Below are 15,000 nucleotides of genomic sequence, written 5' to 3'. Positions count from 1 at the left end.
TATAGCGACTCTTCATATGAAGAAAGACTGGCAATGCTTGGGTGGTCCAGTGTCCAATCAAGGAGGTCTTATTTATCTTTGTTAGATTGCCATAAGACTATTCATGGTCTTAATGGCCTTACCTGTAACGATTATTTTGAATTTAATTCTTAAGGTAAAACAAGGTCAAACCATTCATTTAAATTAAGACAGCCACTAGCTAGAGTAAACTGTTTTCTCCATTCATTCTTTGTTGGAATTAGTAAACAGTGGAATACTCTTCCCAAAGAGATAGTGGATGAATGGGATTTTAGTATTTTTTGAAGCAAACTTAGAACGTTTTGTTAAATTTTGTAAATTTCTCACCAATTCTTAACAATTCTTAGATTTTAAATTGTATTATAACTTCCTTTTATTTTACATTGGGAGCGTCCTTGATAGGGATAACCTCGGACGTTTCCTTTTATGTATCTTTTACATAACAAATCATGATTTGATTTGATCTGGTGTATCTCGTAACATAACAAAACTCATGGAAAACATTAACCCATTGAACCCTGGGAGTGAGACTTAACTGACTCTACTCTGTCTAATGCTAGACAATTTTACTTGTCAACTGGGGCAACCTAGGGCATTTGAGGTGTCAATGGGTTAATGCCTCTTTTAATGACAAAGTTGCCTTCAAGCACACTTCAGTTTAAGGATGCCCTTTTTTTCAAAATAAACCCACTTGATTTTAGTTCTTTTGAGGTAGGGGTAAAGTCTGCTTACAAGCCAAGTGACTCATTAGGCCCAGCTCATTAGGCTGGAGATTATCCCAGTTTCTGTTGCATGAAGTGACTTGGCATATTTCTACTCCCCCTTGAATGGGGATGCTAGTCCATCGCAGGGTTATCCCCAGCATTAAATTCGCCCGTACCCATTTATACACCTGGGTGGAGAGAGGCACGGTGAGAGTAAAGTGTCTCACCCAAGAACACAACGATGTCCCCTGTTACCTCTCTTGAGGTAACAGGCATTTAAATATCAAGCATCTCACCTGCTTAAGTTTTTCAACTTGAGCCTCAGTCTTGAGGTCACCAAACTCCATCAAGAATGCCACTTGAGATGGAAACTGGGCTGGTTCAAGGAAATTCAAAAGACTAAACAACTCATCTACATTGTTTTGCAGTGGAGTTCCTGTCAGCAATATCCGGTGCTCCTACAAATAGTAAGGTTAAGGTTTCAGTAACAAAACTACCATGACAAGAAATACATTGAAAACTATTTCCTCCAGAGGAATACAGTGTTGCCTGGTTTCATGACCCATACATAGTCCATTATTTTAATATTGAGGGAATTTCAGTATCAACATTTTTCAATTATGAGTGCAAAGAAAAATCTTGAGCTACATGCATATTTTACCCTTAAACAAGGAATCCCTATTAAAACCACTCCTGACTTACCATGCTTAAATTCTTGAGTCCTTCAAGAAGCTTGCAATTCCGATTCTTCAATCGATGGGCCTCATCTATAACCACACACCGCCATGGCACTGCACTTAGTTGCACGTTGTCAGCTTCATTGAAAGACAAGGCAAAGAATGCAGTTTAGATAGTGTACAAATACACTTACTGTACTTTGGAGTGAAAATTGATCTACAGGACATCCTGTGTAAGATCCTCAAAATTAGGGAGCTTAAGCACGCCGCGGACGGCAACCGGAGGTGAGCTGTTTTCCCTTTTAACCTGTTTTCACACATCCACATATACATTGCTAAGTATCTTTTCTCCATTAGAGATCATTAGTATAAAAATCTGGGGACACCACAGTCCTGGCACGCGAAATTTTCTCTTCCGGTTGCCGTCTGCATCTCAAAAACGCGCGTGCTTAAGCTCCCTATTAACCCCTTCAGACCTCAACCAAGTGTCTTGGACGACTAAAATTGTCTGACATTAGGAGGACTACAATCTGCAAGTGTCCCTCTCAGGCGGGAAATGGTTGAAAACAATTCTTTCAGCGTGACAAGGATTGCTTTGGTGACTTAAACAGTTGCCAAAAAGAAATTAGAAAGTTGGTTTTCCAATCAAAAGGTACATTATTTATCTGAGGGGTTTAGGCTAAGAATGCAAAAAAACAAAAACTTTTGGCACACATTGCGTACGTGTGGTAGTGCAGTAACTTGACACAGTGGTTTATTCCATAACTGTCAACTGAGCTGTGTTTTGTTTTCCAGGAGGTATTAAAATATGTAAAATACTAAACCCAGAAAAGTTGAAGAAAATAAATGTGAATCAAGAAATATTGGCTTTGAGGCTGACATGAAGTTCACCTTCTTTTTCATACTCAGTGTCTGACAGTTTCCACAACAAAAGTTCACTGAAGTTAATTCATGTCCAGCGGGGTTAGTATCTTGATGGGAGACCTCAACTATATGACTTGCTGCCAGAAACATAGGGCCGAAAATTTTATTTTAACAATCATAAATGCGAACTAAGCATGGTACAGATTATGTTAGCGTGCTTTAAGCAAAACAACTATTGATGCAAAAGTAAATAAATATTGATACCCAGTTCTAAGGAAGAGCACAAGGAATAAAAAAAAATTGCCATCAGCAACAATTGTGCCGCAAATATAAATTCACTCTCCTAGACAAGGTTATTTATCACCAGGTAATTCCATCGTTTTGGAAATAGAAGCTGCTTTATTATTTATCAGCGTCACAAATTCTTGCTGATTTTGAGGCTCATTTGTTTAAATTCAAGAATGCTTCCAACAGATCTGTTTATTTTTGCGTTTCACCCAGTTATTTTCCAGTGCGCAACAACTTCATCTACACTGTTTAACTATATTTTTACCTATGATTATTTCATATGTTGTAATCATTGCTTCAAACTTGAATAATCCAGGAACTGGTTGTCCCTAAAATACAAACATGAAACTTAGGAGAAGCAAGCATTTGCCCCACGGAAAAAAAAATTAATGTTAAGGTAATGTAATGTGTTTCTTATTGTTGTCACAGGGTGGATGTTTTTTTTCACTTTCTAGCCGGTCTCTAAGGCTCACAGAATACATGTAATATGAATTTCTCAAGAGTAAACACCCTTTAAAAAAAGCTTTTAAAACAGGCCTCTGTATAGCAAAAGGTCAAAGTGCACGTGTGTATTTTTACTTACATGTTCATCTCTGAGGTAAAACTCATACTCCTGGATCAAGTGACGACTGGATGCACTGGAAAAAAAAAGGAAGTCTTTAACTAAAAAAAAAAGGAGTACAAATAACAACTACAGATCAGGGATGTCGCTAAGCGCCGGCTGCCGGTGAAAATCGCCGCTTGAGAAAGGGGTGATCGCCGGCTGAATTTTTGCCGTTGATTGAAGCAACTGAGAAGATCGCAAATTATTCTCTACAAAGTTTAAAAGTCATTCGATGTGTTAACAAAAAATTAATTTCTGTTAGTCTACACAGAATTATCATTAGAATTTATCGATACTGGAAATGAAGTAAAAGCATTGTTTAAGTACTTTTGTGCATGTCTTCTCTTTCCCTGTATTGGACACTGGAAACAATCTTGTTACCAGGTCCCTTTGATGCTCAGAGCACAAACTTATCGCCTCAATAGAACCTTCAACCGGATGAATTTATTCTTAGCTACATCCCTGACAGATGGTAAATGCCACCACTGTGATGATTGTTGCTTTAGGCATGTAAACTTGTCAGACCCACTTGCAACAACAGCAGTGGGAAACCATTTATTATTTTTCAGAAAACAGGTATTTTTCAGAAAACCGCTCTCCATACACTGTAGGCGCTTTTCAGGGCCAATGAAACACAACGAAACGACAGAACAGAACAACAACAACTGTTAAGAATCCCAACTGGCTGGAGGCAAACCAGTTGGCTATTTACAAGTGCGGCTGGGAAGTTGAACGAGGGACTACCAGGATCACATTCAATGAGTGGTCAGAGCGGGTCTTGAACCCTGGATCTCCGTATCTCAAGGCAAGCACCCTAAACACTGGGCCACACTGCCTCCAGTTCAGTTATTGCATCCTCCACAATAATTGTAAGGACAGAGTGCAGTTTAGGAGTCAATGTGTTATAAACGTTATGTCTATAACATACATGTATACATGTATTGGCAATGTTAGAACATTTTGCACCATAAATTTGACACTGAAAGAAGATTTTCACGTCACTTTTAACCCATTCCACTCTAGGAGGGACAAATTAATTTTTTTCTTAACACTGGGCCATTTTACTTAATGGTTCAGGGTGAAAGGATTACAACATCAGTTCAGAATTACAACAAGGCTTTTTTTCCCTGGAAAAAACTAATCAACATTACTGCAGTTTGTTAGCCAAGGCTTCTCTTGCTGATAGTTTTGAATCAAACTGATATTAGTTACTGCAAATCACTAATTTCTTTTTTGGGGTGGCTACTTGAGTATCTTTGATAAAACTAAATGGTGAACTGCCCTATCATAGCCTAACAAGATTTTACTGCAAAAGAGAAACAACCATTGTTTGAGAAAGTAGAGTAAAATAGTCTCTTTAATTAAAGGTACAAAGAGCTAATGCCATTAAAATTCTGAACAAAATCAAAATTTACCTTCCATGATAGACAACTGCATTGATTTCACTCCAAGTTTCAAATTCCCTTTGCCAGTTGGAAATGGTTGAAAGTGGAGCAATTACCAGAAATGGCCCACGGACACCATACCTCTACAAATAAAAAGTTATTGCAAATTAAACATGCTGTTATTCTTTGGGCAACTTAATTAATTAACATGGTGCATACAGCGTTCTCCCTAGTTTTCAGCACAACATGTAAAGGACCTTTTCAAACCGGTAAAGCATTTGGTTAATGTTGGACGTTCTGCAAAGGATAAGCGACTTCTGAACGTTTGCAGGTGGTAATAAGTGCTCTTACAAGCGGTAAATTTTACCCGTTACCGCCTGATAAGGAGAACCCTGTGCATACCACTTGGAGATTGCTTTTCAACATTGCCTAAATGCTGTGCAATACACTGACTAAGTTATAACCCTTTGAGTTCAAAGAGGTTCACTTCACAGCACTTTACACTCACTTGCATCTCAATAAGAAAAGAAATTGACTGTATGGTTTTCCCCAGACCCATTTCATCAGCTAAGATGGAGTTTTGCCTACGGAAAAAAAGAAACAAGCTTTAAGCAAGTAAATGATTCCTAAAAAGGTTTTAACACTGGAGATGCACCTGAAGTTACAGTACCAGTTCAGTGCAACATGTCAAATGCAATGTATACTGTGCACAGAATCCAAGACATTACCAAGAAAAAGTTTGGATCAATAAAAAAACAAGTTCTTCAGATTTTATTGCTTTGGAATTTTCATTCAATTGTTCATCTACTATGAGATTAATGGTTACACTTTTTCATTGCATGGTACAAATCACTACAATGTATCAATGAATTCCTGTACAAAATCTCGCAGGAAGGAATTGTGTAAACAAAAATAATTTACCTACACCGTACAAGGCAAAAATGACAAACCGTAATCTTTTAAGGAATGTTTAACTAGAATTCTGCATTTAAATTCTTTTTGCCACTTGAAAGTCTCAAGGTTGAACTTGAATATTTTATAAGGCCAGAAAGGTCTCCAGCTTTGACTTGACCCTAAAAATTTTTAAGGATTGAGTTTCAAGGACCATTAACTTCTACATTTGACTGGTACCTGGTTACAGTAGATAAACTTTGAAAGCAAAAAAGCAATTAATCTAGCTGAGCTTGCTAAACTAATGTAGTAAATATAAACAAACAGTAATTTCATGACTGCTATCACGAAGAAGAAGATATGCATTACTGAGACAATGTTACGCAAATCAAAGATGAAAATTGTTCACCTGTTGCACCAGCAAAAGGTTAGCCAGTTTACACCCTCCAACTGATATTCACGTAATGTATTGCTGTTCTTGTAGACATGTGATGCATCTAACTTATACCATTCATGAGGGTAAGGGCGTGGACGGAACTATAAACAAAGAAAGAAAAGTACATTTACATGTAACTGAGGAAGTTTCAGTAAAAGTCAGACAAATACCAGATACCAGAGCGTATGATAATCATAAAGTTCTTGATAAGACAATCTTTGACCCCAGGGCTCGAAATTAACAAAACCCAGTTGCATTTTGCCATAAGATACGAAAATTTAGTTGCAATTTCGCAAATTTTAGTCGCTAAATCGCCGCGCTGCATTATGTTGTCTTATCACTCCTGCCAAGCTAAGTCCTGGTCAGTGGTGTTAACCTCTAGGTTGAAATTTGGTTCTGGAAGTGTCATAAATATGATGTCTACGGCACCAGTAAAGTCAAGAAATACATTCAAATTGTCCATGTTGACCGACTGCATTTTGGATTTGCATGCACTTTTTAATGAACAAAACAAACGACCAAGCCTCCTGAGTACTATCACATGATCTGTATTGTGAAAACAAAATGTACAAGTGAAAAAGGTCTATTCTTAGTCACGTCACGTCACGCAAAGAAAAAATAAAATCGCTTAACCATTCAACAAATTAGGTCCAGAAATTGAGATATTGCAGGAGGGTAATAAATAATGAGTGTGTCAAAGTTGTAAGCTGCAGCTACACGAGCGATTTTTTGCTTGCCTCGGTGATGCGATTTTTTCAAATGTTGTTGCATCCCCAGCACACAATGAAAATCGCAAATGTAGCCACTCTTCAAATTTCAACGCCACAGCTGAAAAAATTGTAGAAAAAAAATTGCGAAAAATTGAATGAATTTCGAATGTTAACTTAAATGTAAAATGCAAAACTCTTGAAATTTCGCTCAAATCCATGTGGTAGCAAACATTACACAGATTGTCGCTTTGACTGAAAACTATTATTTATTTTAACACAATATTCCACTCTGAACTGTCCCCATCCTTTCACCTTATGACTGGTATTAAACACACCTGTCTCAATTGCACTGGAGGGAGTTCTTTTAACTTGTGAAACTGCTTTATCTTTCCTTCATCAACATCTGCCTATAATTACAGAGATTTAACAAAGTTTGAGAACCCTTAGTCCAAGTAGCTCAAGGAGTATTCAAGTATTACATATAACTTCACAAGCATTGCATTTTGAGACACTTCTAATTATTGAGAAGGCAGAGATTTTGTAAGAGTGTACATACAGTTTTTCATGTTCCATCTTTGTATTTCAAATTAAATGCAAAAAAAGAACCACGCAATATGCAGGTAACCAATATGAAATTTTACTAATACATGTACATGTAAACCCTATTTTCAAGAAACGCAAAAGAAAATGTCACTGAGAAAGCCAATGGTTGTTTTTTTGTCACTTTTCAATTTTTTGAGTTTGCATAACACTGTTGATTACCAACTGACTTGAAAATTGCTGCAGATATATGCAGTTTGGAGAAGCAAAATAAAGAAATACATTTACATAGGGTCATATTGTGGAACAAATTGTTCTTGCAAAATCTTCTTGTTCTAATTCCTTGTTTTGATTCATGAAGATTTTTCTTTAGTCTGTAGTATTTTTTTGCTTTGATTGTTTAATGGGACAATTTTCAGTGAGTGATTAACCTATCAATTTTGACCCCTAGGGGCTCCCCATTGATGAGTAAAATGCAAATGTAAATGTAAAAGTGTGCTGAGTTGACCACTCCCTGCAAGGACTTTTCAGGATCAACCGGCTCAATGGGATCAGACCGAATGCATGTGAAGGTGCCCACGGCTGCCGCCATACAATCCATGTGTGATCTTGGAGCACCGCAAACCCAGCCAGATGTAACTGACTGGGAGTCAATTTTGAGGAGGGAGGAAAACCGGAGTACCCGAAGAAAAACCCTCGGAGTCGGGTTGAGATCGACTGAAACTCAGCCCACATACGACCCGAGGCCAGAGTTGAACCTGGGTCACAGAGGTGGGAGGCACAATTGATGATCAAATCATGTGGCAAGACTAAAATACTCTGGCGTTAGACAGAGTAAAATATGTACTAAGTGTGGCCAGTTTAGGCTGGTTCAGGGGTGAAAGGTTGAAACTACGTTTGTGGCAATACCAAGACAGCCACTTCCATTTGGAAAGTTTTAACATTAAAAAAGACATACCCAGAAGAAACTGACATACAGTATATTAATGTTCTTCCACAAACCTCAATTTCCCATGTGCTTTCCTCATAGGGCTGAGACCTCCATTTAACAAGAAAATGTGTGATTGGCTGTGAGGGGAATGAATAATGACACAATAAACAGTAGAACTATGACCATTGGCCTTGATATTCCTGCTTTACAATACTACTGCAAAACAAACTCAAGAAATCAACCCAACATGTCCCAATGATAAGTTGAAATGTTCTCTACTTTGTGTGACCTCGAGAGCATCTTTGAAATGTAAACTGGAGTTAATTTTAAATTGCAATGTGACGTGGGTTAGCAGAATTAAGACAAAGGATCATATTATCAGAATGGCCTGTACTTTCTTTGTTACCATGAAGGCCGATATGCGCCAAAAACATGCACAAAAGATCAGGAAAATATTAGCCACACTGAAGCTGGTGGAAACTTGGAGGGCAGAGTTTGTTCATCTAAGGGTTTTCTTTAGGTGCTGCTTTCCAAACTATTTTCACCTTTAAATAACCCTTATCAAGGCCTGTTTCTAAATTTGTAATTTGGGAACAGGCCTTGATGTAAGTGTGATAATGTATGCAGCTAGGCTATCACTTTGCAGGTTCCTTTTCTTCTTCACTTAGTCTCATTCCTTAGACAACCAGTGTCTCCCAGAAATCAGAATCAGAGTCTTGCATGTCTATTTCTAAATTTGCTACATTTAAATAAAAGCAACATTGCAAGGATGCTCAAAACAACACAAAAAAGACCTTTCAAGTTTTTTTTAAGGGAGTAGGGTTTCCATTTGTCAACCAGCAGGTTGCTTTGAAAGTGTTCACACGATTACTGATTGAAAGCAACATACACTACAGCAAATTGCACAACTAATATTATTATAAGTTTGTAACATTTTCTACTCAGGTAAGATATTGCAGATTATATTTTCTTAGCATACCGAGGCTGGTAGACTTCAATGGTATAAGCATGATTAAAACTGACACCAATATGCACCAAAAACTGAATACATCACCTATGACCAATTATTGTTCTTCCTTTGATAAGAAATTATTATCTTTGCTGTTATCAAATTTAATTTAGCTAATGAATATTCCAGAGCTCCTTTTTCACAATTTTTGCATCTTGACCCGAAAATTTTAAACAACTTGATATTCGAAGTTCAGCAATTATGATTTTGTCCCATTCATTTCTGGACACAGGTTATGGATTTGTCTGCCATGGGCAGAGAGGAAAAAAGAAAACTTAGATCAAAGTGTTACTTAATCAGAACACCAATAACAATGGTTTGCCTCTTATGGAGACATGGAGAAAACAGAAAGAAAATACAAAAAAAATCATATTTATAGGTTTGCACAAAAGACGATCCACCGCATTCCAGACCCACTGGATATTAATTTAAATCTTCTTGAATATTAATTGGCTGGACCCCAGAAAGTTTGCAATGGACCCCTAAAGTTTTCAAGAAGGGGTCCGTAAATTTGAAATAAAGAGACAACTCTGTTTATGGTCCTTGCCTTTGATATGTGTTTTTAAGTGAATGTGTGCCTATTTGCGAAGTATCCTGATAGGATATTCAGGAACTTGTCTAACAAGCATTTTTTTTTTGGAGGTCTTCAGGTTGCAATCAAAATTCACATGATATGCAAGGCATGGAGACCTCCCAACCTCATCTGACAATATACCAAGATTTAAAAACAATATGGAACAGGCAAGGTAAAATTACCTTAATATAGGAAATTAACACACCATAAAATTAATTCCGATGGTTAAAATTCGTGTTAATTTAAGCCACGCTAATTACGTTGAGCGCTCTTATTTCCCATTACTTTAACTCTTAATTTTGAAACCTTCGCAGACAGTCATGACACCTAAACACAATAAAATAAGGTGTAACCTTTTTTCCTTTCCCATAACCCTACATCAATTGGAATTTTGAGGGCTGTTTTTGTTTACCAGAGGGCTCAGTTTTGTTCAGAAAATTTTTTTTTTTGCTTCCAGAGTTGAATAAATCGGTCACCACCAACTGTGTCGGGCCTCTTCATATGAGCCCAGTTGAAATTGGTTTCTGTTCACATGGTGACTGTCAGCCCGCTTTCCGAGATGAAAAACATGAAAAAGTGGTGATGCGGCCATTCAGGCGTGAAATCTAACGAACAAGCCTGGCAAGAATTTTTTTATTATTTTCATTTAAACAACCTCAAATTTCTTTTGACTTTACATTAATTATCAAATAAAACTATCCTCAGCTTCATTATTGAAGAAGACAGAAGTAAAAACAAGGTTATGTCTGTCCCATCACGAAAATGCATTGTATTATTTTCCTCCGAGTAAGCAGGATTAAGTGTTCATATGGCAAAATTTTTAGCCTGCTTACCAAGATCCTGGTCGGAAAACCAAGATCTCAGCAACCGAGCCAGCCCACCCTCTCATATGAACACATCGAAGTTTTTACAACAGATTTAGAGGTGAGGCGAGATCTTTGAAACCAGACCAGCCTGGTAAACAGGGCTGATATGAAGAGGCCCTTATTCATGTCAATTTCCTTTATTGTGAAATTCTACTCCTCCTTGGTGTTAATTTTTGTTTTATTTGAAAGTCATTTTACATTAACTTCATGGAGCATTCATTTCCTAAAATAAGGTAAGAGATGGTGAAATAAAACTGAAGTATGAAAACTACGTGTACTCAACTGGTAAAAAATTATTTGAGATGGTTTTAGTATTGAGCATTAAAAACATTCTCCCAAAAGTTAAATTCTAGGCTTCTTTCAAAGAAGGAGGGTATAAATCATTCTAAGTCTAGATGGCAATAAAACACTGTCAAGCAAAATAATTGGGCTTTAACCAACTGCTGCCAAATATATACATGTATGTAGTTTATTTTAAAATCCACAACTTTAGGCTCTGATGCCTAGGATTATGTTAAAGAGTAGATACATAGTTAACACTGTTTTACTAATAAAAGCCAGCTAAATGCAATCAACATTGTTTAATGTGGGGAAAAAACGTTTGATCACCTTTTTCCAAAGAAATTAAGAAACAAATGTTACCACAAAGATTATTCAACACTTCCAAGTTTAATTAAACATTACTGATCAACCAGAAAAAGCAAACACTTCATGGAATAAAATTATTCCCTAAAATCAATAAAAAAATTCATATTAACAAAGACAAGCCATTATCCACAAAACTCTGCAAGTGAGAAATTAGTCTATCTCAGTCAAACTCCTCTACCTTTATTGTTTAAAATTTTTTGTAATATTTACAGTCTTTCTTGGATGCGAAACAAAACAATCTTTCTTATCACAACATTGACGTATTAACGACGACGTGACATTAAAAAGCCTTTTAATCAACATCTTAAAACAATAACCTGCCTTCTTTGAATTTAGCTTTGTGAAGTAATTATCACTGAGCTAATTAATTTTATGTTTAATCTGATTACTCTAGTTTTCTTAATAATGGCTCGCTGTTTCTTAAGTATTCTTCCATGGGAAACTAAACAAAGTTATTACAAGGCAATTTCCTTTTTCACCAACTGGTGCTCCAACAAAGCCACATACTGTGCAGGAAACAGACTGTGCAAAAAGGACTGACATCATAATTTCTACAGCAAATGGAGGTAAGCGGTTCTATGTCAATTCATGACCTGTCACTATACAGCAATTAGTTTTTATGGAAGACAAAACACTGATGCTTGCACAGCAATCCAGACAAACGTAAACAGTTAAGCCGATTTTTTTGGAAATTTTATACCAGGTTCATTTACAAAGAATATTTATCAAGTGATGAAGACAAATAGCAAGAATAAAACAGTTCAAATATTTTAGCAATTTCACACTTTTAAAGCATAATTTTGTGTAATCCTTACAAAGGTTATCGTCTAAGGGGTGTTTCCTACATGTATTTCAGTGCAAGAGCTTAATCAAGCATTTATGGATGCAACACTAGGTAACACAGTCTCCTCATTGACAATGGAGTGTTATTTGCATAATTTTCAGACAAGAATGGCAGAGTTTGGTTTAATGAAGAGCTTTCAAACAATTCATCTAGAAAATCCTACAAAACTGCAGCATTGATCTTAACTCCTTTTAGATAATGAATGAGGGTAAAATCTTTTATTTTCATTTCTTGGTTCAAAGATTAGTCGAACCTCAAGTCTTAATCACAATATCCTATTCTTATGCGATACAACTTTGGCTTCAGACATGACAGAATCAAGTAAACATTAAAATTAACAGTAATTTCATTATGATAAATGACAAAGAGAAAACACCAGTGGTTTACATTCTTTAAAACCAGATAAGCAAATTCACTCATCACGCCTTAGGCTGGATTACAACAAATCTTTCTTCATATTATAGCATTAGCCTCTTTAAGTTGCTTAATTAGCATATGACCTCTTCACCACAAAATTAATATCAATATCCTAAAGATACTTGTAATATATATCACCCAGGTTTTTATAACCACAATCAACACTATTATGATTTAAGTGTAAAATATACACCATGCAAGATGTAAGGATCAACCAAAAATGAGCAGTTTTGTTTCAGCTGCAAATTAAAACTGAGTAAAATATACTAAAATCTCAAGTGTAAACAATAACACATTAAATATAATCAACCCCCACTGTTCTGTCGTAAAGCTGACACAAACTAACCACTTGTCTGTGGGATGATCACAATGACTGAAATTCACTATTTATTGGGAGCAAAGTATTGAGTGGAACTAGACGTTGTTTAAGATGTTAACCAAGAAAAATTATCAGGTACAAGGGATGCCTGTTTTGCATTGCTTCTTGAAGATGAAAAGGTTCAAAATTCTCAAGTGAAAGGATGCCTGCTCTGTGTTGCTTGTCCAAGTAAAAAAAAAATGTTGACCTAATAAGAAAAGCATCTCTAAGGATGTCAAACAAGGATGGCCTCAGATTGCATTTGTATGAAAATGTATTATATTAGCTAATGTTGACACAAGAGTGGACCTAGAGTAGATGTCTTATAAACAAAAAAAATTGCTGCCATGCTTACATACCTCTCCACTGCTTTGATCAACTCCTGTTGACATATCCAACACCCTGTCTACTTCAACATAATCAGGGTTGAAGGGTTCTTCATCCATCTATCACGAAAAACATTACAGATTAATAAATTAAATTAAATCATGTCAATTTTAAAGACCAAGAAAGACAAAGTTATCAAATAAACAATAACATATACCTCACTGAAGAGAGACATTGAATTTTGCTGTTTAACTTTGTATCGCTTGATTTTCATGTGTATTCGCTTATCACCTCTCGCGAGCTTCTCTGTTGTGGCCCACTCACAGTGAAGATAGGAACTAAAAGATAGCAATTGCACAAAGGTCAGGAACACTATCTTCTAAATGCAAGTGTGATCCAAACCCCTTTACAACTGAAAATAACACTCACTAATTCTTAAATTTGACAAAGAATTCCTCATGGGTTCCCAGTCCTTCATCCTGCAAAAAGAATATACACAAGTAGTAACTGCAGATATCGATTACTGGATAAAGCTTGGCAACAAAATAACACAGTGGAATTGATTATGCTAGCCAGAAAGGAAAGTTTCGGATCAAGTTTTAAAAAAACACAGCAAAATTTGTGAGGAGGTGTACCCTAGAGGAACATTAACCAACCTGCTTTGTTCTCAAGGCTAGAATCTTCTCAACAGTCATAGTCTCCTCGACTTCAGGTCCCACTGGTACATAATTCTGAGCAACACTATCACCTGTATAGGTTAGTGGTACAGCACTGTCCACATGCTCTTTCTCTCCATCTTCATCAGACAGGTTGTAGTCAAAGTCATCTTTGTATGTTCTCTTTTTACGCTCCCTGAGAGATCGCCGCTACGAAAAGTTAAATCATCACATGAATTTTGGCAAAAAAATGAAGATTATAACAGATATATAAAAATGAAAAAGAGGCACAATAAACCTTTGGCAGGTATCTGCCAATTTGATTGACAAAGATAGTTTGTTTTCAAAAGAAGAAATTGTCACCACTTCAACAAGCTTTAAACTCACAGTGATACTGGACTCATGATCACCAATGTCCTCTTCAAAATAACTTGGTGAATTTGGTGGTGAAGGCTCGGCATCAGAGGAATCTTTTCTGTTTCGAACAGGTGTTGGTTTTGCCAAGACAGTGGCTGGAGGTCTGCAAGAAAGAAAAAAATATTCTATCTTACTTGCATCTACATGTATGTACTTCTTCAATCACACGAAACTTTGATAACCGTTAACTTTATATGCATGTATATACATGTAGTTCAACACAACTAGATGTTTTATATCTACCGTATTTACCCGTCTATAATACGCACTTTTTTTCCTCTAAAACAGCTCCGAAAATTGAGATGCGTATTATACACGGAATCCATTGTTTTAGAAATACCTCCCTCATTAGCATAAAAACAAAGAGGCATTGGTTTTTGATTGAAAAGTAAAAGGCTTGACCAAGATCCACTAATAAATTAACCTTTCTGTTTAAAGGAACAACTGATCAACATAGCCTTCACTTTTGAGCGATAAACTGAAACATCAAAATGGCCACAAAACTCATTAATTTCGCTGAAGATCATTCGATTTCACACTGTTATATTATAAAACTTTGCAAAGAACACAACTACCCACTACATGTTACTGGAAATATGGACAAAACGCCACTGATCTTTGATATGGCGCGGAACCGAATGATCAACATTACACTGCAGGGAAGAAAATTAATGTCACGCAAATGTTTTGTTGGCGCGTGCTGGTGATGGATCAAAATTAAGACCAATGGTGATTTTCAAGAGGAGAACAAGCACAGGGTTATCAGCGACGCCCAAGAGAAAGGCCGAATGGATGCCGAAGGAATGAAGAGTTTGGCGTGCTCCACATGTTGGGAC

At 36.5% G+C, this 15,000-nt stretch overlaps 1 protein-coding gene across 1 annotated transcript in view; it reads right to left on the bottom strand.

Moving 5' to 3' along the window:
• The window catches only part of LOC138022367 (chromodomain-helicase-DNA-binding protein 8-like), a 41,649-nt gene that overhangs the window by 23,329 nt on the left and 3,320 nt on the right, over window positions 1–15,000 (bottom strand). Inside the window, exons 3-16 of the mRNA XM_068869480.1 lie at window positions 14,135–14,267; window positions 13,748–13,957; window positions 13,521–13,570; window positions 13,309–13,429; window positions 13,124–13,210; window positions 8,120–8,185; window positions 6,913–6,984; window positions 5,841–5,968; window positions 5,049–5,124; window positions 4,571–4,683; window positions 3,135–3,189; window positions 2,817–2,880; window positions 1,425–1,537; window positions 1,019–1,180 (exon numbers count right to left, since the gene is read on the bottom strand). Coding sequence (XP_068725581.1) covers window positions 1,019–1,180; window positions 1,425–1,537; window positions 2,817–2,880; window positions 3,135–3,189; window positions 4,571–4,683; window positions 5,049–5,124; window positions 5,841–5,968; window positions 6,913–6,984; window positions 8,120–8,185; window positions 13,124–13,210; window positions 13,309–13,429; window positions 13,521–13,570; window positions 13,748–13,957; window positions 14,135–14,267 — 1,450 coding nt within the window. The remainder of the gene's footprint in view (window positions 1–1,018; window positions 1,181–1,424; window positions 1,538–2,816; window positions 2,881–3,134; window positions 3,190–4,570; window positions 4,684–5,048; window positions 5,125–5,840; window positions 5,969–6,912; window positions 6,985–8,119; window positions 8,186–13,123; window positions 13,211–13,308; window positions 13,430–13,520; window positions 13,571–13,747; window positions 13,958–14,134; window positions 14,268–15,000) is intronic.

The sequence above is a fragment of the Montipora capricornis genome, chromosome 10 (assembly GCF_036669925.1).
Source record: "Montipora capricornis isolate CH-2021 chromosome 10, ASM3666992v2, whole genome shotgun sequence".
Lineage (NCBI taxonomy): Eukaryota > Metazoa > Cnidaria > Anthozoa > Scleractinia > Acroporidae > Montipora > Montipora capricornis.
Note: the sequence above shows the minus strand (reverse complement) of the source record. Positions and strands in the feature narration are given on the sequence as shown.